The following is a 24,790-nucleotide window of genomic DNA, read 5'->3' as shown; positions in this document are numbered from 1 at the left end:
CGTCTATGCTTGACACACACCAGATACACATCTGTAGCCTCATGGCTCCAGAAACTTCCAGACCTCAAACTCTCCCACCAGAACACAGCGCAAAGAGAGACCGGCAAGGAACAGTTCTCCTCACCCTGGTTTGGTTCACCTTCGCCTTTTCACCCTCGGCCTCATAGGTCAGGGCTGGTTTCTGCATTGGCACATTTAAAAGGCACCTCACAGAGCGCCTGGGTGGCTCAGCCGTTGGGCGTCTGCCTTCGGCTCAGGTCGTGATCTCAGGGTCCTGGGATCGAGCCCCGCGTCGGGCTCCCTGCTCAGCAGGAAGTCTGCTTCTCTCTCTCCCTCTGCTCCTCCCCCTGCTTGTGCCTTCCCACTCTCTCTCTCTCAAATAAATAAATAAAAAATCTTAAAAAAAAATAAGAGGCACCTTACAAAATGAACTTATATTTTGATTCCCTTTTCTCACAATCTGGAAAACCAAACACAGATCAACGTTATTTTACCCACCGGGGAAGTTTCTCCACTGGGATTCTGGCATCTTGAGCTTCAGGGTCTGGAGCACTGAAGTAAACAGTATTAGAAAAGAAACAATGTCATTGGTATAATCGAAGAACAAAGAGGTAACATAACCCAATGAGTCTGCGTGTTTGCCTGGCGGCACATGGTTCAAAACCCATAATTAATACATGCTGACTTAGAAGGGTACAAGAAGGACAGACACCAAACAATTAACTACCAGTGATTTTACCTCAAAAGAGGGAGTGTGTGTGTGGGGAGGGGGGTGGAGCAGCCGGTATGCTAAGGGGGAGTTTCATGATACGCACTGTTTACATCATCATGATTTGACTCTTCTGCAGTGATACTGTATTAATATATTACTTGTATAATTTACACTGCTTTAAAATGGCCAGGTAAGATTTTTCTCAATATTCTGAGTCTACTCTTATTTTTTAACCTAATTATAGTAATAGTACATGTTCCTCATAGAATTGTTAGAAAATTCTAGAAAGTGAAAAAGAAGAAATCAAAATTTCCCATAATCCCAGCTTGATAATCACTATTAATATTTTGTTTTATTCTCTAGTGGTCTTTTACCGATATACAGATATACCAACATGAAGGGTGTGTGTGTGTGTGTGTGTGTGCACACGCGTGTGTGTGTTGGGATCATATTAGATAACAGATCCTGTGGTTTTCACTTAGCATTGTAAATTTTGAGCAAGATATTTCTTCTATCAGATGGATGTACTGTATCTAGTCTTATTTCTCACAAATATCCACGGGAATCCCAGGCTAAAGTTCAATTTCCTTACATTTATGTTCAACTGAAAAGAGAAAACAACACACACTCGTTCTGGAGGGCAGTATAATTACCCTTTCCCCGATAAAGCCGGACAAATTGGACTCTTGTAATTCTCAGCCACAATGTCACAAGAGGTACAGCGAGTTTTAAATAAGCTACCTGAAAAACATGAATCCAACAAGACCAGAATTTAGTATAATTAAGACCAATTGTCTCCATGTCTGAAGGGGTACAAAATAATTGAGTTTTTATAGGTTCATGTTAGCAAATGGGCCTGCCCTAGGTGTCAAGGGAAATACAAAGGCGTGCAGAGGTCCTGAGCAAGCGGAGAGCATCTACCTTCTGGACTCCGTAATCTGGAAGGGAGAGAGAGAAAATCACTTACTACATGACTAATGAGCTCTCGAATGACCTCGATGTGCAGGTGGATTTGAAGTGTTCAGTAGGGCAGATGAAGCCAAAGTAAACCAAAGGGCATGGTTTACTACATATATGATTGATAAAGGTTCCATACCTTGGATGTATTTGCAAAATCTTAATTTTGACCTAACAAATTTTGAATCTTTTATATAAAAGCCACTCAATAAATACATAATCAACTAGTACATGAAGCAAATAATTATTAAAATTAATGACCATTTCTTGAGCTAAGCTGGTAACGGTGACTGTAATTCATCAGATGTTCATCCTGTGCCCAGCGCTGCACTGAGCCCATCCACACCAGAGTGGATGTGTATCACTCCATTCCGTCCAGCATTCCTTCCTCGGGGAGCCATCTCTCTTCTACCCCATCCGAGCAGAAGGAGCTGTTGATCGCATCCCAAAATACAAGCTTAGGCCCACGCTCCAGACTGGTCCAATCACGGTACCTAATCCGTTACTCTCGGTGGCCTGATGGGACAAAGGCCAGCCCTGGCCATTTCAGCCGGCGAACCACAGAAGGGCCATTTGAGGAGGACAGTGAGTTCTGGCTGTTGTCTAGAACCCTTCCACAGACACGTTTGGGTGAGAGCCAGGAAGGCCCGGTATCGGACTCTGCAGGAAGAGTGTCAACAGCTTGGAAGGGAACCCGGAGACGAGAGAGGAGCAGCCTTGTAGGGAATGCTGTGTCACCAATCCCCAAGAAGGCACAGAGCATGGAAGATCTGATCTGATCTCAGCTCAGGTCCTGATCTCAGAGTTGTGAGTTTGAGCCCCGCCTTGGGCGTGATGCATCTTAAAACTGATGGCATCTTTAGTTTGATGAAAGGCGGGGCTTTCTTTTGTTTTTACCTAAATTACAAGAGAGTTCTACTCATCTGCAACCCCCAAAGTCCCAACTAAGATGCACATATTATCTTATTTAATCCTTAAAACGACCATAAGATAGGTGTTAACATCGCCATTTTATACATTTATGCATGGCAAGTGACACCACCTACATTCTGAAACTGCAGAGAAATGAGCCACATGGGCAGACCCTGTGGAAGAAGGTGCCAACAAGACAGTCAGTCAGTCCTACTGCTAGAACACAAACACGAGACAGGACCCAAGCGAACCGTGCTCGACTGCCATGATCCCAGGCAAAAATGGGCAACGTCACTGCACACCCACAGAAACCAGCAACATTCCCCACGCGGCCACTGCTTCTGGAAATTCCACAATTAGAAATGCATTCCTTGGGATTGAAGTTTGGTAGGCTCTTAAATACAAATGCCCTTGGGAAGAAATCTTGCATACCCATGTATGCCCTTGTATGAATGAATTTATTAGATTTTTGGTGAGCTCCAAGCCGGGGGGTTGGGGGGAGAGGATAAAAGAGGACGTGAGGGAAAAGGAGGATGTCATCAAGGGCAGAGAAGGGAAGCCAGCAGGATACAAGACAATCTCCTCGGGTGTCATAAACTTGGTGGGCTGGCAGCAATGAAGGTCACCGATCTGGCAGCTTCCCTAAAGGCTTGCTGGCTGAGCAGAAGCACGGCCTCGGGGGAGAGAGCCAACTGGGGACAAAGGGAAAGTAAATGGCTACCCCCAAGAATGCCAGAGTCTTAGTTGTCCCCAGCCTCCCATTTCCCCTCAGCCCAGCTGGGCACTTGCACTCCTGCGGTGTAATGCGCACACCAGACGCCTGGGGCATCTTGTTAAAATGCAGATTCTGATTCAGTGCCTCCGGGGTTGGGGGGGAATGGCAGGACTTGTGTTTTGAAGTCTGGTTCCCCTCCCCGCGTGAGGGCCCCTCACCATGGATTTCCAGAAGGTTCTTGGTGCCAGCCCTGCGGTGCAGCTCATCGATGTTTTGAGTGATGACCATGACTCGTCGGCCCTGCCCGCGCAGCCGGGCCTCACATTCAGCGATGGCCAGGTGCCCCGGGTTTGGCTCCTTGCTCAGCATGACCTCCCGCCGGTAGTGGTAGAACTCCCACACCAGGGAAGGGTTTCGCGCAAAGGCCTGTGGGGTGGCCAGGTCCTGGTGGGGGAGGCGGGGAGAAGAGGCGGGAGTCAGAGAGGGAAGGCCAGGATGCACTAATGCTCTGGGCCACAGAAGCAGGCGGCTTCTGGAGGGAGCAAGCTGGAACACACCTGCTGGAGGCCCGCGTGGTGTGGCAGACTCAGGACAGGGGCCCCCAAATATATAGGACATCGATTTCATTTATCCAGGAAAAAAAAGTAAAATGCAAAATGCCCACTTAAGGTATAATGGCCATAGCTGAGAAACTCAGTTTTTTTATAAAACTATAATTATAGCTACACGCATACATGCAACTATGCATATAAAAAACAGGATATATATTAACAGAATATATAAAAATATATTTTTAAAGGATGATTCCTCTTCTAGGATGGGAAAAATCTCATCCACAGCGAAAGAGAGGAGAGTCGTTGTTGTCTGGGGCTGCAAGCCAATGGGAAAGGCCACAAGGGAACCTCTGGCAACGACTGAAATCGTCTGTATCTTGGGGCGCCTGGGTGGCTCAGTCAGTTGGGCATCTGCCTTCAGCTCAGGTCGTGATCCCAGGGTCCTGGGATCGAGTCCCGCGTAGGGCTCTCTGCTCAGCAGGGAGTCTGCTTTTCCCTCTCCCCCTGCTTGTGCTGTCTCTCACTATCTCTCTCTTTCTCTCAAATAAATAAATAAAATCTTTAAAAAAAAAAATATTCTACATCTCGATTGTGGTGGTTGTGGTGGTATGCATTTTGTTGGACTATAAAGGTCACCCTTCTAGCTGGTAGTAGAGTCAGCCTTCATTTGGGGAGTGAATGGGGAGCAAACGTCTATGCTGTGGATTATCCACATCCACCCTGTACATCCTTCCTGCCCTCCACGCACACGGCGAGTGGCCTGAAGCAGTTTACGGGTGCCACGGGAACGTGTCTACGCGTGTCCTTGGAACAGAGCTAGAGTCAGACACATTCTTCTTTGCTTCCCCACAAACTCTGAGCTGCTTTGACACCACTGACCGCCTCTCTCCTCTAGAAGAGCCCCCTGAACCCCTCTGAGCCCCCACCCCCTGCTCCTCTAATTCAGGGACTGCTCTGTGTGGCTCCTCTCTCTCGTGGGACCCTAATGGCCCTCTGCGCTCCTTCCTCCCCTCCTTCACCTTTAAGGCAATGATCCCCACATCTACCTCCACGGGCTCAGCTGGAGGGCAGCAGAGAGGCAACAAAACATCCCACACATTTGCCAGCCTGAAGCATTTAATAGGGCAGGAAAGGTAGGTTCATTAACCCTTCACTTAACAAGACACTACCTACTAAAATTGGAATTCAGGGCGCTTGAGTGGCTCAGTTGGTTAAGCGACTACCTTCCGCTCAGGTCATGACCCCAGGGTCCCGGGATCGAGTCCCGCATCGGGCTCCCTGCTTAGCGGGGAGTCTGCTTCTCCCTCTGACTCTCCCCCCTCTCACGCTCTCTATCATTCTCTCTCTCTCAATAAATAAATAATCTTTAAAAAATAAATAAATAACATTGGAATTCATGTACTGAAATAACTATTTATGATGGCCTTCATTCAACCAACAAAAGTCTATCAAGACTTACATGTGCCAGAGTTCTGGGAGCTGAGGACAGAGCAATGGATAAAACAGACAAAACCTGGGCACCTGGGTGGCTCAGTCAGTTAGGTCTCTGCCTTCGGCTCAGATCATGACCCAGGGTCCTGGGATCGAGTCCCGCGTTGGGCTCCCTGCTCAGCGGGAACTCCCTCTCTCCTCGTTCATGCTCTCTCTCTCAAATAAATAAATAAAAATATTTAAAAAATAAAAATAAAAACAGACAAAACCTCCTACACTCCAAAACTAGGGGTTTCCTGGGCCAGGGGGAGGCAAGGAAGCTGAATGCATAAGGCTAAAGGTACATTCTGGGCCCAGGATGGCGGGTGGTGGCTACACTTGTTAAAATTCATTGAATGATACATTTCAAATTGGTGAGTTTTATTGTACGTACAGTTAATCCTTGAACAATGTGGGGCTTAAGGGCACCGACCTCTGTGTGGTCAAAAATCTTCCGTGTAACTTTTGATCCCCCAATTTAACTACTAATAGCCTGCTGTTGACGGAAAGCCTTACCAATAACAGAAACAGTCAATTAACACATATTTTGTATGTTATATGTAATATATACTATATTCCTCAATAAAGTATACTAGAAAAAAATGTTATTAAAATCATAAGAGGAAATACACTTACTGTGCTGTCCTGTATGTATCCATACCAAAATTACATTGTCCCTTTACAACATGAATCATCTGTCAGTGCCTACATCAATATTCTTATATATGATACAAAACACCGTAGATGATATACGTATTACTAACAGTAAACATCAAATAAATAAAAGATAAGGTGAAAAAATTCATATTTATTTATGTGTGAAAATTCATATGCTGATAATGAAGAAGCACCAATATGATTGCTTTATGGTACCTAATGCAATGGATAAAGTCGCTTCAAGGTAGCTGGTCTACCCACTAAAGAATGGCTATAGTATCTTTACGGCATTCAGCATTACAGTCATGTTCATCACGCAGTATTAGAAACACTGTTACATTTCGGCTCAGGTCATGTTCCGGGATCCTGGGATCAAACGCTCAGCGGGGAGCCTGCTTCTCCCTCTCCCTCTGCCCCTCCCCCGGCTGGTGCACTCGCACTCTCTCTCAAATAAATAAATAAAATCTTCTTTAAAAAAATATGAAAAGTTCACAGGAACTTTAAAAATGTGTAATACTTAATTTCAGTATCTGTAGAAAAGTGATGAACTATGCTAACCACGATTTCTCCGACTCCACTTTAATTACTAGAAGAAATCTAAATCGTTACGTGAATAAATACAATATCTACAGATCTAGAAAGTAAGGAAAGTGGCCGTTTTGTTTACGTCTGAGAACTTAATCATACACACTTTGTGTTGTTGCCCAAATAACCAAGACGAGAGCCATGGTTAATTTCGGAACTTTGCCCCCTGCGTCGGGCACCGGGCTCCAAGTCAGACTCTGGACGGCTTCATTCAAGAGAACTCTGCAGTATTCTGGAAACACGGCTCACCTGAGCTTGCCATTTTCTCCAGTAGCCCCCTGCTCCTCTGAAAGTCGGGACTCCACTCTCAGCACTAACACCAGCCCCTGAAATGATGACCACGTGCTTTGCTTTTGCAAAAAACTTCCGAAAATCAGCCATATCTAAAGAGAGAATAAAATCTTTATAAATCCAGCGTACCGTGCGGGCATTTATATCCTGTATCAGTTGTTCATATTTTGACTTGACCTTGCGTGAAATGATACTTTAGGATCCCCAATAAAAATCCTTCCTGTACCAGGGGCACCTGGGTGGTTCAGTGGAGCAACCGACTCTTGGTTTCAGCTCAGGTCATGATCTCAGGATCGAGAGATCGAGCCCCACATCAGGCTCCGCACTGAGCACGGAGTCCGCTTAAGATTCTCTCTCTCTGCCCTTCTCGCTCATGTTCTCTCTCTCAAATAAATACATCTTTTAAGAAAATAATAAAATAAAATAAATACATCTTTAAAAAAAATCATTCCTGTGCCATGAAGACACCGTCCATGTGACCTGCTGTACGAGGGTAAAGCATCTTAAAGAAAGAAGCAGGGTGCACGACATTGGCTTTGAATCTTGACTCTGACTCCCAACCATCCATCCACCTGTGAGAAGTGATGGGAAGGACCAGCCCTCTGCTCTCCTGGCTGTTTGATGTGCACAGTAGGGCCTTCCCGACAGCAGGCTGTTACAAAGATTTTTAAAAGCTAATGGATGGGGAAGCATCTTCCTTTGGAACAGTAAAAACAAGCTAGTGTAGGGGGGGTTGACCTCACGCCCACTGGAGTCCAAAGCCTGCCCTTCCTTCCAAATTCTGTTCCCTTTGGGGATCTTGCTAATTTCAGCTTCCCTCGACATCATTACAAGGTGAGGGTGAGGCCCCCTCCCTGGTGAACAGATGCTCTGCTCCAAACCTGGACACATAACCTTCTCCTTTACAACTCAAGTAAGAGTTGGACCTTTCAACAAGACGTCACCAGGGACTTGGGGAAACAGAAGGGAGCTGAACACAGAGAATACGTGACAGCAGGTAACCATGGTCACACACTATAGCTTGCTCTCTGGGACGGAGTGCCTTGTTGTGCACATCCAGGTACTCCCCCACTTGATCTCTGTCCATCAGGGGCTGCAACCACCATTCGAGCAGGACTCCCTGTGCCCCAGGCTCTGCACCAAGCACTGTACATGGACTACAAGGTAGAATCTGCCCCTGCACAAATGTCCTCATCCCAGGTTTAGAATGAGGAGCTAGACTTGGAAATGTCATTGTTGCTCCTGGGCAACAGAGATTCGGTTAGGACTGGGCATGTGTCTGGGCGACACCCCTCTCTCCCAGGCACCGTGGCTCTGCAAGCCCGTTTGCGGGGTATGTAAGTGCTATGTACATAAGCAGTACAGAGCTGAGAAACTCCCTCTTCTGCCCTCCCCCCCCCCCACCCAGGAGAAGCAAATGCTGGACCAGCATTGCCTATGGCCCCAACACAGACATCTTCTAACCTATGCTAATGGACTGCAGATTTTGGCAAAAGTATGAGTGAGTTCTTCAGCTGATGCAGCAGGTTAATCCCTGGAATGAATGAGTATCCCCTGAGAGACAGAACCCTGGACAGGCAGGTTGGAAAAAAAGAGAGCTAGTGGGATGGGGGCAGAGAGACAATGAACTTAGATATGAACGAGAATGTGACTTCATTTTGTACCCCGAGCTGGTAAGACAGATCCCATTAGTTTCTCATGCATCAATGCCTCCCTTCCGAGGCTTCATCCTCGTAAGCCCAGAGTCACCCCCATGACTGGCCCATGACTGAGAATCTTAATAAAGACCCCATCTCCTCTTCCCTTCCCCTCCTCTCTGGCTGCTGGGAAGAAGGCACAGGGAGTAAAAGCAGACTCTCAGAAACAAAGAAGGAGAGGCTCCTCTCTAACCACGTTCTTAAAGCTCCCTGGGATCACGTTTCCAGCAGCCTAAGTCCCAAAGGACTGAAAATGGTGCAGGCACACTGTCCCCTTGGGGCATAACCAGCCCAACCATTTGCCAACCCTGCCAAAGCTTAGCCCATTGGAGTTAGACCAGTGTGACAAATGAGGCGCACGAAAGCCGTCCCACTAGGAAGAATTTGAAAAAAGAAACCCAGTCTGGGTGGACTGGAGTGTGCAGTCTAATCTAATCTCCTGAAAGAACAAGATGCGTACCTTAAGAAACGGTACGAGTACTTTACTAAGGACTATTTGTGTGACTCCTGGGTTCAAACCCTACAAATGTCCTCAAGGACTTCAAAGTTCACCCATAAAGCTTTCCCTAGCCCTAAATGTTGGTTTTCTTTTACCTGAAATGTAAACTCTGTCATCCTACTGATGAGTAGGTCCTAGGTCAAAATGACTTCTATTAAGGTTCCACTTTAAGCAACTTCTAGAAACAAAACGGTCAACTCAGGTTTGGCTCTTGGAAAACAGGATGTAAATATAATAATGTTAATGTGGTAGAAAATCTTAAAAAGAAGAAGAGGGAGAAAAGAAAAAAGGGCATTTCCCAACTACTAAGGGAAAACACCCCAGGACATTTTGCAGTTCCAAACCCAGATGGCCCACTCTGGGCGGAAGTCAGGCCCACACTTGCGGGTCCCCCATGGCCTCTAGCAGCCTGCCCTGTCCTCCACGGCTAGGAACACCAAGGGATTCGGTTGTTTTCCATTCCTGAGCTTGGGCAAAATGGAAGGAGGGGCTGCTATGTCTGAGCACACCTGCAGTATTAGAAAAAGTTATCCAAAAAAATAGGCTAAAAGAGGTCAGCTTGGCCTTTCGATAACATGCTAAAGCATGTTTCATAGGCCCACCAAAGATCCTTTATTGTATAAATAGGCTCTATATTCACTACAGACTAAGGGCCCAGGTAGAGACAGGAACCCTACCCATGCAGAACAGTCAACTCGGTATCACCCTGAAGGACAGCTTTCCCCTCTTGCTGAGAGGTGAGGGCTTTAAAAGACAAGTCCTATGTGAGAAGCCTGAGTGCAAATATTCTAGGAGAAGCAATAAAATGTCTCCAAAGGACTTCAACTTGACTACCAAGAGATTATCCGGGACCCTGTCCCGGAAGGGGTTTGCCTGAGGGGAGAACAGCAGTGTGGCTTTCTCCAAAATCCTGCCCAGCACCCATTCCACTATAGACATTCCCCCCTCAAAGTGCAGGAATTCTCAGATGCTTCAAATTCCACTGGAGACAAAGGGGTAGCAGGCTGAGAAAGACCTACTTGAACTTGGTCGAGCCATTGTTGGGCAAATCCGGGTTCCAGAGGAGGCTGGAGACTTCAGTCCACAATACAGCCCATAAAGTAATCGGCGGGGGACAAGCTGAAGAGGTTGCATCAGGTTTTCTTTGTGGTACTAATTCCTGAGATGGGCTTTGGGAAAAAACCACAGAAACAAATAGAATCAACTTGTATTTGTACATATAAATATGTTAAGGATGCCCTTTACAAAAACCATGAGTATCAGATCTTGATGGTATTCCTCCTCTAAACCAACTGTTTTCCATTTGTGTTCTCAAGCACTCCCAGGGGCCCTGGTGCAGTGGTTCTCAAACACTTGTCCCCACACCACCAGCGGCAACAGCACCTGAGGCCCTGTTAGAAATGCAAAGTCAGGGGCTCTACCCCAAACCCACTGAATCAGAAACTTTGTAGGTGGGGGGCCCATGTCTGTCTCCAGCTGATCCTGACAAACGCTCAAGTTTGAGAAACACTGATTTAAGAGGCTTGGGAAGGGGTGAGATGCGAAAATTCATCTGAAACACAAGTTCTGTTGCTTTTTAAAAGGTATGAAAAGGTAAGAAAAAGCTAGGTCTTCTCAACTTTTGGTCAAAATACCATTTCTATGGGAATGTAAATTCTGAGAGTGGAACCAGGCAGGGAAGACATGTCATATGACAACAAATAAGATCAAGAGGACATCAAGTCAAAGGAACCTGAGACTTCAAGCACATCTAGTAAATTTTGATCCATCCCTGAGGAATTTTATGAAAGAAAAACAGACAGAGAGAAGGACAATATTTGGATCAATGACACCAAGAGGATAATTGGCAGGGCTGACTTCTATCTGGTGGGTAAATTGTTGGAAGGACTCAGAATTAAAGGTCTGTAGATCTAGAAAACAGAAAAATAACACATTTATCAAAACTTTATAATCCCTTTGGAAGACAACCTACCAAAATTACAAGTGCATTTTCCCTCTGACCTAGCAATCCCAAGTGTGGAAAATTTTAAAACAGTGAGAGTTGCCCACATCCAAAATGACATATCTATAGTTGTTCTTTAGATCCCTGTGATTAACAGCAAGAGACTGGAAACAACCTAACTGTCCATCTATGAGGGATGAGATCGATAAACAATGGCACATTCACAATACACTGCATGACAAAAATGGATGTGTGTATGATTCTACCAATAGGACATTCTGGAAGGGACAAAACTATGGAGACAGAAAATATTGGTCACCTGAGCAGGGAGGAGTGAATACATAAAGGGGCATGAGGGGATTTTCAGGGGTGACAGAATTGTCCTACGTCTTGATTATGGTGGTGGTTACACGATCGTGTCTGTCAAAACCCATAGAACACTACACTAAAAATGGGTTAATTTTCCTGTATGTGAACTATAAAATAGTTTACAAATAAAAGTACTGGGTATAGGGTTTCAGTTTTGTAAGATAAAGAGAGTTCTGGAGATTGGTTATGCAACAATGTGAATGTACATACTTAACACTATTGAACTGTTGCCCTAAAATGGTTAAGATGGTAAATTTTTAGGTTATGTGTATTTTACTACAATTTAAAAAAAACAAATGACGGGCGCCTGGGTGGCTCAGTAGTTAAGCATCTGCCTTCAGCTCAGGTCATGATCCCGGGGTTCTGGGATCGAGCCCCGCATCGGGCTCCCTGCTCCACGGAAAGCCTGCTTCTCCCTCTCCCTCTCCCTCTACTTGTGTACCCTCTCTTGCTGTCTCTCTGTCAAATAAATAAATAAAATCTTAAAAAAAAAATGAACAAAGTGATTAAATGTGATTTGCTGGTTGATTCAGTATTTATAAGCAGATAGCTCACTGACTTCAGAAGTGATGGCTGGTATCAGCAGGGCAGAGGATATCAAGAGAGGTTAAAAATAAATGTCTGGAAGATGAGGCTCAAAAACCTGTTACTAAAAAAATTTTTAAATTTATTTATTTTTTTATTTTATTTTTTTTTTAAAAGATTTTATTTATTTATTTGACAGAGAGAGCGACAGCGAGAGAGGGAACACAAGCAGGGGGAGTGGGAGAGGGAGAAGCAGGATTCCCGCTGAGCAGGGAGCCCGATGCGGGGCTCGATCCCAGGACCCTGGAATCATGACCTGAGCCGAAGGCAGACGCTTAACGACTGAGCCACCCAGGCGCCCCTAAAAAAATTTTTAAATTTAAAAAAATAAAATAAATAAGAAAATTTTAAAAGCCTATTAGTGCCAAATCAGATTTATTCCACAAATCAGTCCAATGTGCAGATCTCACATGCTTAATAAAAAAAAAAAAAAGACATTCTCTCTAACCTTTAATTTTTTCACTTTTTTTTTTTTTAATGTAAGCTCTATGCCTAGCATAGGGCTTGAATTTACAACCCCAAAATCAAGAATTGCATGCTCTACCAAGAGACCCAGACAGGCACCCCAAGACTCTACAACCTTGACAGACATCTCCAGAATAATGTTGAGGGGAAAAAGCCAGATGCAATAGTGTTTTGTAAGAGAAAGGGAAGGAGACAGAAGTATAAACCATAATACTGATCTGCATTTGCATTAAAAAAAGGGAAAAATTCCCAATTAATTAGTAAAAAGAGTTGAAGGCTGGGTGGGAAATAGATGTTTAGAGACAAGAGGAGCAGCACGGATTTTCAATACATGTGTTTGTATGTTGTTTACAGGGTCCATGTTCTCCAGCGAAAGACCACAAACACACCTGTAGTTGAGCAAGTTGCAAGGAGAGAGAAACACCCTATGAAGACGTGCAGGGTCTCAGGAACAGTGATAGAAAGGATTTATTACAGGATCGGGGCTTGTGTTAGGAAGGTTAGGGAGGGTTTGTGGAAGCAAGGCTTTGTTCTGGACTGCAAGCCTTCAGGAGACAGGATACCTTGGTTATCTAAGTGCATCTTACCTAAAAGGTACAAGGAGTAAAACAGGGCTCGAGTTGGGATCAAGAAGCAGCAGTGGCTCCTATTAGCCTATATAGGAGGATGTTGTGTCATTTTTTGTGGTTTAGAAAATGTTCTTGTTTTTGTTTGGGTTCAGACCTAATTACAGAGTTGTCTTGTTTTTGTGCTGATTCACCGTGGTCATGGGGGAGCCTTGTCTGATGTCGGTGTTCTGTGAACACCAGGGTCCATTGCATAGTGCCGGGACAGAAAAAAATGGAAGCAAAGCAAATGTCCATCAACTTGTAAAGGGGTAAAAACAAAACAAAACAAAATTTAAAAACTGTGGTTCATCCATACAATGAAATACTATTCCACAATGAAAAGAACAAACTGCTAATACACGCAAAAACATGGGTGAGTTTTTCAAGTGTTATGCAATAGTAACTGGACAGAAGAAAAACCCAGCAGACCCTACCTTACCTGAGCGATCAAAATTAACATCACCAGTAATAAGACATACTGACTCCACCTACCTCCTTAGAGGATACAGTAAGAAGGGCAAAACATCACTTCTGCAGTATTTTTCCCCAAAATGCATTAGTTCAATTTAATTATTAAGAATACATCCGACAAACTCCAATTGAGGAAGCAGTCTACAGCAAAATTGGCCAGTACTCTTCAAAAAAATTTACCAAGTTTATGACAAATAAACACTGGGCACTTGTCCCAGGTCGCAGACTAAGGAGACATGACAAAGAAATGCACTGTGGGATTCTGGATTGGATTCAAGACACGAAAAGGGACACTAGTGGGAGAATTGGCAAAATTGAATGAAGTCTGCAAAATTAGCAAATAATACTGTGACAATGTCAATGTCCTGGTTTAGATCCTTGTATTCTAGTTTGGTAAGATGTTAACCTTAGGGGAAATTGGATAAATAGTATATGGGAACTCTGTGTACTCTTTTGCAACATTTCTGTTGCAAAATTATTTCAAAGTAATAAAAAATAAAGAAAAGCATTATGCTAAGCAAAAGAAGCCAGAACAAAAAAACCTACACACTATTTGAGACCATTTGTACGATATGAAAGAACAAAACTATAGGTACAGAAATCACATCCAGAAATCATATCCATGGCTTCCAGGGACTGGGGGTGGGGGGAGAGAGGGAGGGCCAGGGAACTCTTTTAAAGCAATGGAAAATTCTATTTTTTTTTAAATATTTTATTTATTTATTTGACAGAGAGACACAGTGAGAGAGGGAACACAAGCAGGGGGAGTGGGAGAGGGAGAAGCAGGCTTCCTGCTGGGCAGGGAGCCCGATGTGGGACTCCATCCCAGGACCCTGAGTTCATGACCTGAGCAGAAGGCAGGCACTTAATGACTGAGCCACCCAGGTGCCCCAAGAAAATTCTATGTCTTTATTTTGTGGTGGTTTTCAAAAACTCATGGAACTATATAATAAGAAGAATGAAATTTCATAACACGTATGTTGTATTTCAGTAAACCTCACTTAAAAACAAGAAGCATGTTGACAAATTTTCATCATAACCTGTCTCTGCTGTAATCAAAAAGACTAGACAAGAAGCTTGGAATTGAGAAAAAGAGTAGGTTAGAGAAAAATGGTATAGCGCTGGTTTCCAGAACAACCTCAAGGGACAAGACTCTCTAGCTGCCTGGAGTCCTTTTTGCAGAGAAGGAATGCAGGTCAGAGCCAAGGGAAGACCAAAAAAGGCGTCTGTCTGGCTTACCGGCTCCTGGAGGGGCAGGTGGGCTGACTTGGACGCATTGCAACCCTGGGGAGCAGCCTGCAGACTGCAACACTGGGGATGCTGGACCATCATGAAGATCACCCCAGTGCCCTGTTTAAAGGACGTGGGGGGAAAATGGCTTGGCGTGATTTTCAACCAGCATGGGCATCATAGGCTTTTGACAAACTTCAATTTATTTGGAAAAACTATTACTTGAAACACCTCAGTAAGGAACAAGTGAGGTGTTACGATAGTTTATTTTTTTTAATTATGGAAAAATTTAAACATATACAAAACCCGAACTCATGCTTCCATCACCCAGAGTCAATAATTATCAAGAAAAGATTCATTTGAGGATCTCAGATCCATCTAAGGCTTTAAAATACTGTCATAGATGATCATTGTTAAACCTGCACATCTTGATAAAAACTGGGAAAATTAAAGTTCGCAATACTGCCTAGCTTGACCAAAACCTTCTTACGTATAGTATGAAATTACTTATGCTATCATTTTTAGCTTAATATATGCCTTTAGTTATTTCTCTCAAAGATGAAGATGTTTGATTCCACTGCTGCTTTCTAATACTTAAATTTGGAGACATCAGTTTGTTCCAGAAAATGCTTTTCTTCTTCTGTAGGTTTTCAGATGTTTGCAAACATTCCTACTTACTGTCAAAGATTTCTAGATAACTCCTGAATAAACGGTCACATTTTTTCTCAGACATGAAGGTAGGGTTTTAAAAGTCATTAAGAACTTCAAAGAATGTAAGGAATTAAAATCGAAACGTCAACATAAAGCAACTAGCGATATTGCTCTTTGTCTAAAGTTCTTCTGCAAGAAGGTCTCAGTGATGGGTCTTCTACTGAATAGCTATGAAACGAAGACAAATCTTCATTCTATTCTGAGCATGAGTATTGAATTTGTTGCTAATTATAAACAGTCGTCAAAAATTTGAGAATATTGGGGTGCCGAGCTGGTTTATTAGTCGATAGAGCATGCAACTCTGAATCTCGGGGTTTTGAGTTTGAGCCCCACATTGGGTATAGAAATCAACTAATAAAATCTTTAGAAAATTTTTTTTAAAATGAGAATATTAAGGAATTTTTAATTGTATGATTGAGAAGATTAGGATGTATTATCTGGGTAAAATGTTACTAATTTTTCATCTAAGTTTTTCTATTCAAAAGTTTTCATTGAGTAGTAAAATTACTTTCACCATAACACTGAAATCAAAATAATAAAGTAGGAAAAAGTTTTACTTGCTCATGTTTCAACATTTCCAAAAATCACTAGTTTCTAGATTCTTTGCCTAGGAAATGCAATCACCAAGTACTTCTTGGGAAAACAGCTTTAGTTCTCATGTGAATTATGTCTAATGACACACACATATATTATATAGTTGCATGTATCCACACACTCGTGGACTATAATACAATTAAAACACTTTCTAAACATGTATATTATTTGTATTTCAAATCTTTTATCATACTAACTTATTAATTTATTAGTAGAATCTAAGTTTTTCATGTCTATCTTAAGTAATGAATCAGAAAATTTCTGGTCTCAAGAAACCATTCCTCTTCCTGTTTTATTAGTGAACACTTCACATGATTTTTTTTAAAGAATGTGGGAAACGTTTTGCTAAATTTTCCATTAATTTAAAAGATGTTCTGCAAGTCTTTCAGGGAATGTGCAAACAAAGTAGAGATTAAATACAAAACATGTGGGGTGCCTGGGTGGCTCAGTTGGTTAAGCATCTGCCTTCGGCTCAGGTCATGGGAGGGAGTCTGTTTCTCCCTCTCACTCTCCCTCTGGGCGCTCTCTCTCAAATAAATAAAATCTTTAAAAAGTAATAAAATAAAATAAATACAAAACATCGACATGTTTTTGAACAGTGCGACCTGAAATGTACTTCCAAGATCAGAAATGCTCAGAACATAAGACTATTTTCAGATGCTCCCACAAAGTATTTACTGGAAGCATCTTCTGTGCCAACATTTATTTGCTTTTCTGGGGGGTCAGGGTGAGCAGTGGTTCTACCTTCCACAAGCTTACAGTCCTGTTCAAGAGGAAAAGCAAATTTCTCTGGCAGCCACAGGCCACCACTGTGCTGATTCAGTGACTGGAGAATTCCATTACTCTGCCTTTTATCTTCAGGGTGGGCAGACAGACCACAGGGGAGAAAATAAACTCATTCAGCAAACAGTCATTGGGAGCTTTCTGGGTGTAGGGCTGGTTCCCCAAACATGGAGCTTACTCTGGGTGAAAGGCAGTCCCCTGTTTAACCAGACTTTTGAAATCACCCACTGAATTAGAAAAAAAGAAAAATGTTCCCTGTGGCACCCTACCAATTCTGAAAAATACACTAAATGAAATGAAAGGTTATAGCAGGAATTCGAGATTAAAAAAAAAAAAAACTTTAGGAAAAACAGTGATTTAAAATAGGAACTGCAAAAACTTACACAAATAAAATACTTTTTGAACCCCTCTGAGCTAAGTAAGTGCAATGTACCAGTCCCCTGCCATGAAAACGGACACACTCATTCCCTCTCTCCCCTCTACCAATTGTTCTTGTCAAGGCTACCAGAGACCTCTATCCACCGTGCTAAACCCAATGGTCGTTTGGATCCTCCTTCTTGGCCATGTCCAGCCTCTGACCCCTTTGATCACCTCTCCAGCAAACATTCGCTTCTTCTGGTTCCCCAACACCACGCTTTCCAGGTTTTCCTCCTACCTCTCTGGGTCTCCCATCCTCCCAGGGTTCCAGACTGCATCCCCCCTCCAATGTCCAACAAACGGCTCCCAGCTCACACAGCCCCACCTGAGCTCCGGAACCTTTCCCACACCTTCTCCCCGCAAAGCCTTAGGCATCTTCTTGAACCTGACCTCTCCCTTTCACAGCTCACACTCCACAGCCCGGCTGGTCCGCAAGTTCTGAGGGCTGCACCTTTCAACTGCGTCCCTGCTCCGACCCCTCCTCCCACGCCCGCAGCCACCAGCCCGGCCGCCATCATCTGCCACCCGGGCTGCTGCCAGTGGCCACACTGGCTCCACTCAGACGGGACGCTCCGCTCAGAGCCCTCCCGCGGCTCCCCCTTCACAGCGGCCTACGAGGCCCACCTGCTCCGGCCGCGTGACTTTGAACCTCGCTTCCTGCCCCCTCCCTCGTCTCTCGGGCGGCAGCTGCCCGCAGGCTATGCTCGGACGACACCCGGGCTCGGGGCTCCGCACGTGCAGCTGCCCAGCCCGGAGAGCCTCCGGAGTGGGGGGGGGGCTCTTCCCGCAGAAGCGGGGTGCGCTCCCCTCCCCCTCGCTCTCCCGCCCGTCAAGGACTCCGGAAGGGGGGAGCGCGCATGCGCCGGCCGGCACCGCCCCCGCCCCGCCTCGTCCCGTCCCGGCCCGCGGAGGTCCAGCTCGCGGACGGTGCGCGTGCTGAGCCGGGCCCCCAGGGCTGGAGCCGAGGAAGGCCGCCGGGCCCTCGGGCCGCGAGAGACGCACCTGCAGGAGGCGGGAACGGCGGCGGCCCTGGCGCGGGGGCGGGCCGGGCCGCGGGGGCGGGGGGAGGGGCGGGCCGGCCCGCGTGCCCCGCTGCAGCGGCCCCTGCCGGAGACCCAGCGTGGCGGCGCTGGCGAACCCCGCGGGCCACCCCCGCTCCTGGCTCCTGTCTGTGCCCCCGCGACGGTTGCTTTGCGGGACAGCGGAGCGGGGCAGGGGGTGGTGTCTTGCTGCGTCTTTGTGAGCATCCCTCATATGTCGTAATTATTACCTGCTTTCCTGTTTGAGCCCGCAGCTGGATTACACAACTTCAGGACAGAGCATTTCTTTTTTTTTTTTTTAAGATTTTATTTATTTATTTGACAGAGAGAGACAGAGCGAGAGAGGGAACACAAGCAGGGGGAGTGGGAGAGGGAGAAGCAGGCTTCCCGCGGAGCAGGGAGCCCGATGCGGGGCTAGATCCCAGGACCCTGGGATCATGACCTGAGCCGAAGGCAGATGCTTAACAACTGAGCCACCCAGGCGCCCCCCCCACTGTGATCTTTACCTGCGTGTCCGAAGGGAAGAGTTTGAGGGTCTCTAGGACTCGGTGACCCATGTGGTTCCACGTGTCTGATTGCACTTAAAATCGCTCATCTTTCTCAGTTTTGATTCCGGCTTACCACCTGCGCTACTTTCCTACAGTGGAATTGCTCATGGATCTGAACAGGAGATGCTCTGAGAACTTGGGAGCAAAAAAATGTTACCTTAACATTTGTTTTCCCCGTCTCAAACCTCAACCGCTTCCTAGCTTGGCTGGAAATTCAGCCCACTTTGGAAACCCCTCTTGCTCCTGTAGGCTGTACCAGCCCCTCAGGGAGTTGGGGAGTCCAAAGATATTCGAGGAGAGGGGCACCTGTGTGGCTCAGTCCTTAGGTTTCTGCCTTCGGCTCAGGTCATGATCCCAGGGTCCTGGGACCGAACCTCTGCATTGGGCTCCCTGCTCAGTGGGGAGCCTGCTTCTCCCTCTCCCACCCCCACCCCCACCCCCGCTTTTGTTCCCTCTCTTGCTGTCTCTCTCTGTCAAATAAATAAATAAGTAGAAGCTATTGGAGGAGGGCCTCACATCTGGCTGACTTTTCCCTAACATATATATGGCATAGACATTGTGATGGACACTTTTAAGAACTTAACACACATTAGCCAATTTAAATCTGCCCCACCACTTGATAAAAGAGATACTGCAATCCCCACTTTACAGGTGGGGAAACTGAAGCCCAGGGAGGTCAAGTAACTGTCCAGGGCAGAAAAGCTGTTGATAGAGCTAGGATTTGAACCTAAGTGATTTGGCTCCAGACACAAAGATCCAGGCTACCACATCTCCTGCCTCTCATTAAGGTGCTGGTCGATTGCTTTTCGTGCATGGGAGATTAGTTATGAGGTGTTCATCTTTCCCTTCATTCAGACATTGGGAGTGCAGGGAGTTGGGGGGGTCCAGTGCCCCTCACTACAACCTTCCCTAGTCTGAAGGCCCGATATGTAGCCCTTTGCCACCACCCACAAGTTCAGCCACCTCTGAGGCATGGCATTCCATCAAGGTCCCAGAGTCTACTACCTACAACTCCCCACCACACCACCCCTCCACTCCATCCCTTCTTCCAGGCTTGGAAGAGCTGACCCTTCCTCTTGAAGCATCAGCCACCAGCCTCTCAATCTTTCAAGCAACTCCAGCTTAATTTCTTGATGGCCTTGTTCTTCCAAAACAGCGACTGTCCCCTCTTCCTGGAATGTTCTTTCCCCATTCCCTCCAGAGTAACTCCTCTCATCCTTCCGGTCTCAGCTCACTTGTCCCTTCCTCAAGGAAAGCTTCTTTGACCCCAGCTCTCCCTAACCCCCCGTTATGTGAGATCCCTGGTTCCTGATACAGGATCCGACAACACCATAGTAGCTATCCCAGGGAAGATTTCAAATGTATTTCTGTTTATTTGATTACATTTTCTCTCTCCCACCAGCCTGTAAGCTTCCCTGAAGATGACCTTTTAGTCTCTGGTCGCTCACCAGGGAATTTGCAGTCCCTCACAGTGCCTGACAGTGGATACCCAATTTATCAATGCATTTAATATATGTTACATGAATAAATGAGCAACCTCGCAGGAAAGCAGCCTAGAGTTCAGAGGATAATGGCTTGGCTATCTTTACCAAAATGAAGAAGCAAATTTCTTTTTCTTTCATGTTGCTTATGAGTCCCTAGCAACACAGAACAAACCAAAAATAAACAAGCAAAAACAGTTTATCCATAACACACCCTGTTGACAGAGGTTTTCCTGGCATAACCAAGAAGGTGATATACGAGTTGAGGAGCACATATGCTGGGAGGTACTGCTTATTGCCTCCCTCCCTCTGGTGAGATTCAGACATGCCAAACTTTACCTCTGGGAAGAAAATCTACCCCACCCTGACTTTTTTATCCTCTCAGAGTCACTCACTTTGCTGACTATCATGCTGCCCCTCAGGGGTAGACTGCCCCTGGTACAAATGCAAATGGGGACGTAAACATCTAGGCTGGGTGTCCTTTACCGATTGACTGATTTTGACCTACTTAGAAGAAGGCTAAAACTTCCCAAGGGTTTTACTCAATACTAAGGGAGAACAGCAAGAAAATAGACATCAAGACTGCAAAACTAGAAGAGATATACACACAATCGAGAAATTGTGCAAAATCCCAGCCCCACTAGATTCTCCCATCTCCCAGCTCCAGCCTGTTTCCACAATAACACGCCAAGGTAAGATTCAGCCCCATGCCCCCAGTCCACCAGCCCCATGCATCTTGGGCCCTTCATGAAGAACAGCAAGAGACCAAGGCCCTCTCTGCCCAGGTTCTTCAGGATTCAGTATGAGGCTAGAGGACTGGTTAACACCAAGAATGACCCTGTCCTAAGAGAGATCTGGCACACACAGCATCCAAAGGCTGTGGCTCTCTCCTCTGTTAGCTGGTTGGCCCATTTGCATATAATACGGCCTCATATGATACAGCAACAATGCACACAGCTCAAGCTTAAGAAATAAAATTAACACAAATAACTGAGCTGTGAGCGGTGGAAGACAGGAAATTGGGGGTGTAGGAGTTTGCATGCTCTGCGGTGAGGGAAGCTAGGTCATAGGGAAAGGCTACATCAGACAGCAATCTGGAGCAGTGAGGACTCAATCTTTTGGTAGTTGGATGGTGGGGTGTAGGGGAGTCAGTACCCTTATTCTTTATGTATGTGATTATTAATAAAGGGAAACCTCACTAAAGTAGAGTCCAGAGGATAGAAGGGAGAGCCTTACCACTCAACATCAACTATAGGAAATGTCAATTTCAGGCCCCAACAGAAGGATGGCCAATAGGAAAGAATCATTAATTACCAGCCCCAACAAGGAAAAGGTGTACATTGCATCTCCTACAAGAAATCCACTGCCCCTGCAACCCAGCCAATGAGAAAATTTCATCACCCTGAACTCTTGCTTTTGTCCTATGGACTTTCATTCAGAATAATCCTTCCCAGCTTCCTCCTTCTTCTCCATAAAATAACGTTTTCTCCCCCTCTCTTTTGTTGGACTTGCCTGCGGTTTGGCGGCAGCTTGCGTGTCCTGAATTGCAATTCTCTGCTTCTATTCCTGAATAAACCCATTTTTGCTGGTAAAATAACTGTTTTGTTTTTAAGGTTAACACATCCAAGAGCCCTGTTCTTTCTTTCCATGTTTAAAAACTGTACTTCTTTTGTTTGTGTTTTGTTTTGTTTTGTGGATGCAATACCTTTTATCTTTTTAAAGCCATTGGAAGAATGGCAGTGTGTCCCAATGGCCCCACTCAAAGGGAATTTGCCAGTTGGGTCTTTTCACTTCCACTTTGATCTACAGAGGTAGTTCTCTTTTCGTGCCTCCCTCTATCTGAGATCAGGTATCCCAGTTCTCCACACTTACAAGTGCTTCCTACTGAACAGAAAACTGTTCCCACTTATTGAGAAGGGGGAGGAGTGGGTTAGGTGGGGAACGTCCAGGCTCGAGGACATCTCTCCCCTTTACCCTGCTCCTTGGACTCCAGATACTTCAAGGATAAGGATCAAAGTCCCAGCAGTGTCCAGATGCCCATTCTTCCTTTTGTGGGAGACTGTAGAGTTTGGGGGGTTCTTTTAGCCAAAGTTCCCCTGACGTAATCAAGGCCCCTCAGTTTCTGCCTCTTGGCATGCTTGAACCTCTGCTGGCTGAGGCCATCTCTCCCCTGGCAGAAAGCGCACGAAACAGGACCCTTTCCAAGAAAACCACCAGCCAACTCCCCTTCTATGGGGCCATATCCAGCCCATGAAAAATGTGCATAAATCCTTTCCCTGCCAAACCCTAGAAATGAAGGCATTCCTACACAACCCTCTTTGTTGTGCCACCTCAAGCCTGTCTAGCCCCATCTTCTCACCTTCGGGCTTTCTCAGGAATATACCGAATATCAGTCCCAAACCCGTCCAGCAATAGGGCACACAGGTCAACTCTCTGGGTGCTTACTGAAGCACCGTCCTCAGTTGGCTGGAGGTGAGGACAGACTCCCCTGTGCTCCCCCATGATGGTACAGGAAAGACACCTACATTTTAACAACTATACCCAAATAATGCCTTTCCTTCTATATGCCTGAGGGTGGGTAAGGGGCCGATGATGCATAACAGTAACAAAAGCTAACATTCACTGAGCTTTTCGTCAAGTACCAGCCTCTGTTCCGAACACTTTGCATGGATTATGAACTCCTTGAATCCTCACGATGACCCTGTCAGTGGGTGCTTTGATTATCTTCTTTTTTACAGATAAGGAAACCAAAGCACGAAAAAGTCAGCTGATCTGCCCAAGGTCACAAGCTAGTAAGGGCAGAGTCAAGATTTGGACCCAGGAGTCCTAGCACCTGCAGCCAGGCTGTTGGCCACTGCGCCCCTCTACACGTGAATGGTCTAGCACCTTTCTTTAAAAGGTGGGGGTGTTTGTTAGCTACTTCGTCCTCGACCTTCTGAACCTCAGCCAAAAGCTTGAGACAACCAGAAACCTTGCAATTAATACCTTGATCCATCCATGGTTATAGTGTCTGTGTGCGTGTGTGTGTGTGTGTGTGTGTGCGCGCGCGTGTGTGTGTGTGTGGTGTGTGTGTTTTCTTTTCATCTGCTCCTTACACTGTACTATTTTTCCTGACTTGCTTTTCTCTGTTTTGGTCTGTCTTTCATGTTGAAGACTTTCCTCAAATATCTGGTGATCCTTGACTATCTGTTCATAAGTAAGACTCTAAAAATGTGATCGGATACTTAAGGTATGGGAGGAGGAAGAGGTGTCCACCATTGGGCCTCACTGTAGGGCCACTGGATAAGGACAGAGCTAGTTCACTTGGGGGCGGAGTGGACAAAAATGTCCATCTCTGAGGCCTTTGGGTCTTTTAAAGAATTATATAGCATCCTGCTGGTGGAGGATATTTTCCTACCTGCCAGAGTTTTTCTGCTGAATTGTGTAAGAATGCTTGGGGTGCAGTGGGAGGGGGAGGATTTAATATTTAGAATATTAAAATTTCTGAATCCTTTCTCTGAATCCTCTCTTGTTTTTTCTCTCTCTCTCTCTTTTTTTTTTAGTACAGTACCCCCCCCCCGATTCTGCTTAGAATCCTTGAGTTCTCCCCAAGTCTAGTGCAATTTTTCCAAAGAATAAACCTTTTGCCTTGTGCAAGGGGTAGGAGGGGGGAAGGTGGGAAAGAGACCAAAGGGGAGGGGCGCCTGGGTGGCTCAGTCGTTAAGCGTCTGCCTTCGGCTCAGGTCATGATCCCAGGGTCCTGGGATCGAGCCCCGCATCGGGCTCCCTGCTCCGCGGGAAGCCTGCTTCTCCCTCTCCCCCTCCCCCTGCTTGTGTTCCCTCTCTCGCTATCTCTCTCTCTCTGTCAAATAAATAAATAAAATCTTTAAAAAAAAAAAAAAAAGAGAGACCAAAGGGGAGGGGAGGGAGAGATGTTTGGGATAGTTCCTTTTACAAACTTTCAGTCTCCCTGGTTTCAGTCCCAAGATTTAGCCCCACCTTTCCTGCTCCCTGGTACCTCAAATTCCTAAGCCCTCCAGAGCCTGTGGCATGAACCAGTAAATCAACTTCCTTCCCGGCTGCAAGCCCTGGGCAGACGTCCGCATGCAGCTTTCTCAGCTCCAGTCATCTATTCCTCCATCATCTTCCCATTGCCCCCAAATTTGTTACTATTTCTTATCTCCTGTTTTTTCCCCCAAATCTCTTTGATCTAGTGAGTTTACACCCTTTCTTGTTTTGTTTTTCCTTTACTGCCATCTTGGAGCGGTCTCAGGGGGAAATGAAGAGTAAAGAGCTCTTCATTCTACAGCACTTAACTGGAAGTTTCTCTTACCATTCCATTCACAGTTGTCCTTGATGTCCTCCCTACGGATTTTAGAAAAACCTGCCATGCCTAAAAGCCAAGTTCTCTTGGTATTTTTTAGAAAGATATTATTTATTTATTTGACAGAGAGAGAGCATAAGCAGGGGGAGCAGCAGAGAGAGAAGGAGGCTCCCTGCTGAGCAAGGAGCCAGATG

The 24,790-nt window shown here is 45.6% G+C and overlaps 1 protein-coding gene across 13 annotated transcripts in view; it reads right to left on the bottom strand.

Annotated features, from left to right (window-relative positions):
• SIRT5 (sirtuin 5) overlaps nucleotides 1-24,790 on the bottom strand; it is a 62,251-nt gene that overhangs the window by 16,616 nt on the left and 20,845 nt on the right. For 7 of the 13 annotated variants that reach the window (XR_004301877.1, XR_004301878.1, XM_032424996.1 and 4 more), the window contains exons 1-6: nucleotides 17,849-18,070; nucleotides 10,069-10,218; nucleotides 6,812-6,945; nucleotides 3,515-3,740; nucleotides 1,366-1,453; nucleotides 499-552 (exon numbers count right to left, since the gene is read on the bottom strand). Coding sequence is in view for 11 of the 13 variants with exons in the window: in XM_032424996.1 (XP_032280887.1) it covers nucleotides 499-552; nucleotides 1,366-1,453; nucleotides 3,515-3,740; nucleotides 6,812-6,945; nucleotides 10,069-10,183 (617 nt within the window). In the remaining 2 variants the exon portion in view is untranslated. The other 6 variants (XM_032424988.1, XM_032424992.1, XM_032424987.1 and 3 more) reach the window with 5 other exon arrangements.

This window comes from Phoca vitulina, unplaced genomic scaffold (assembly GCF_004348235.1).
Source record: "Phoca vitulina isolate PV1807 unplaced genomic scaffold, GSC_HSeal_1.0 scaffold31, whole genome shotgun sequence".
NCBI classification, from domain to species: domain Eukaryota; kingdom Metazoa; phylum Chordata; class Mammalia; order Carnivora; family Phocidae; genus Phoca; species Phoca vitulina.
This window is presented reverse-complemented; position numbering and strand designations above follow the sequence as displayed.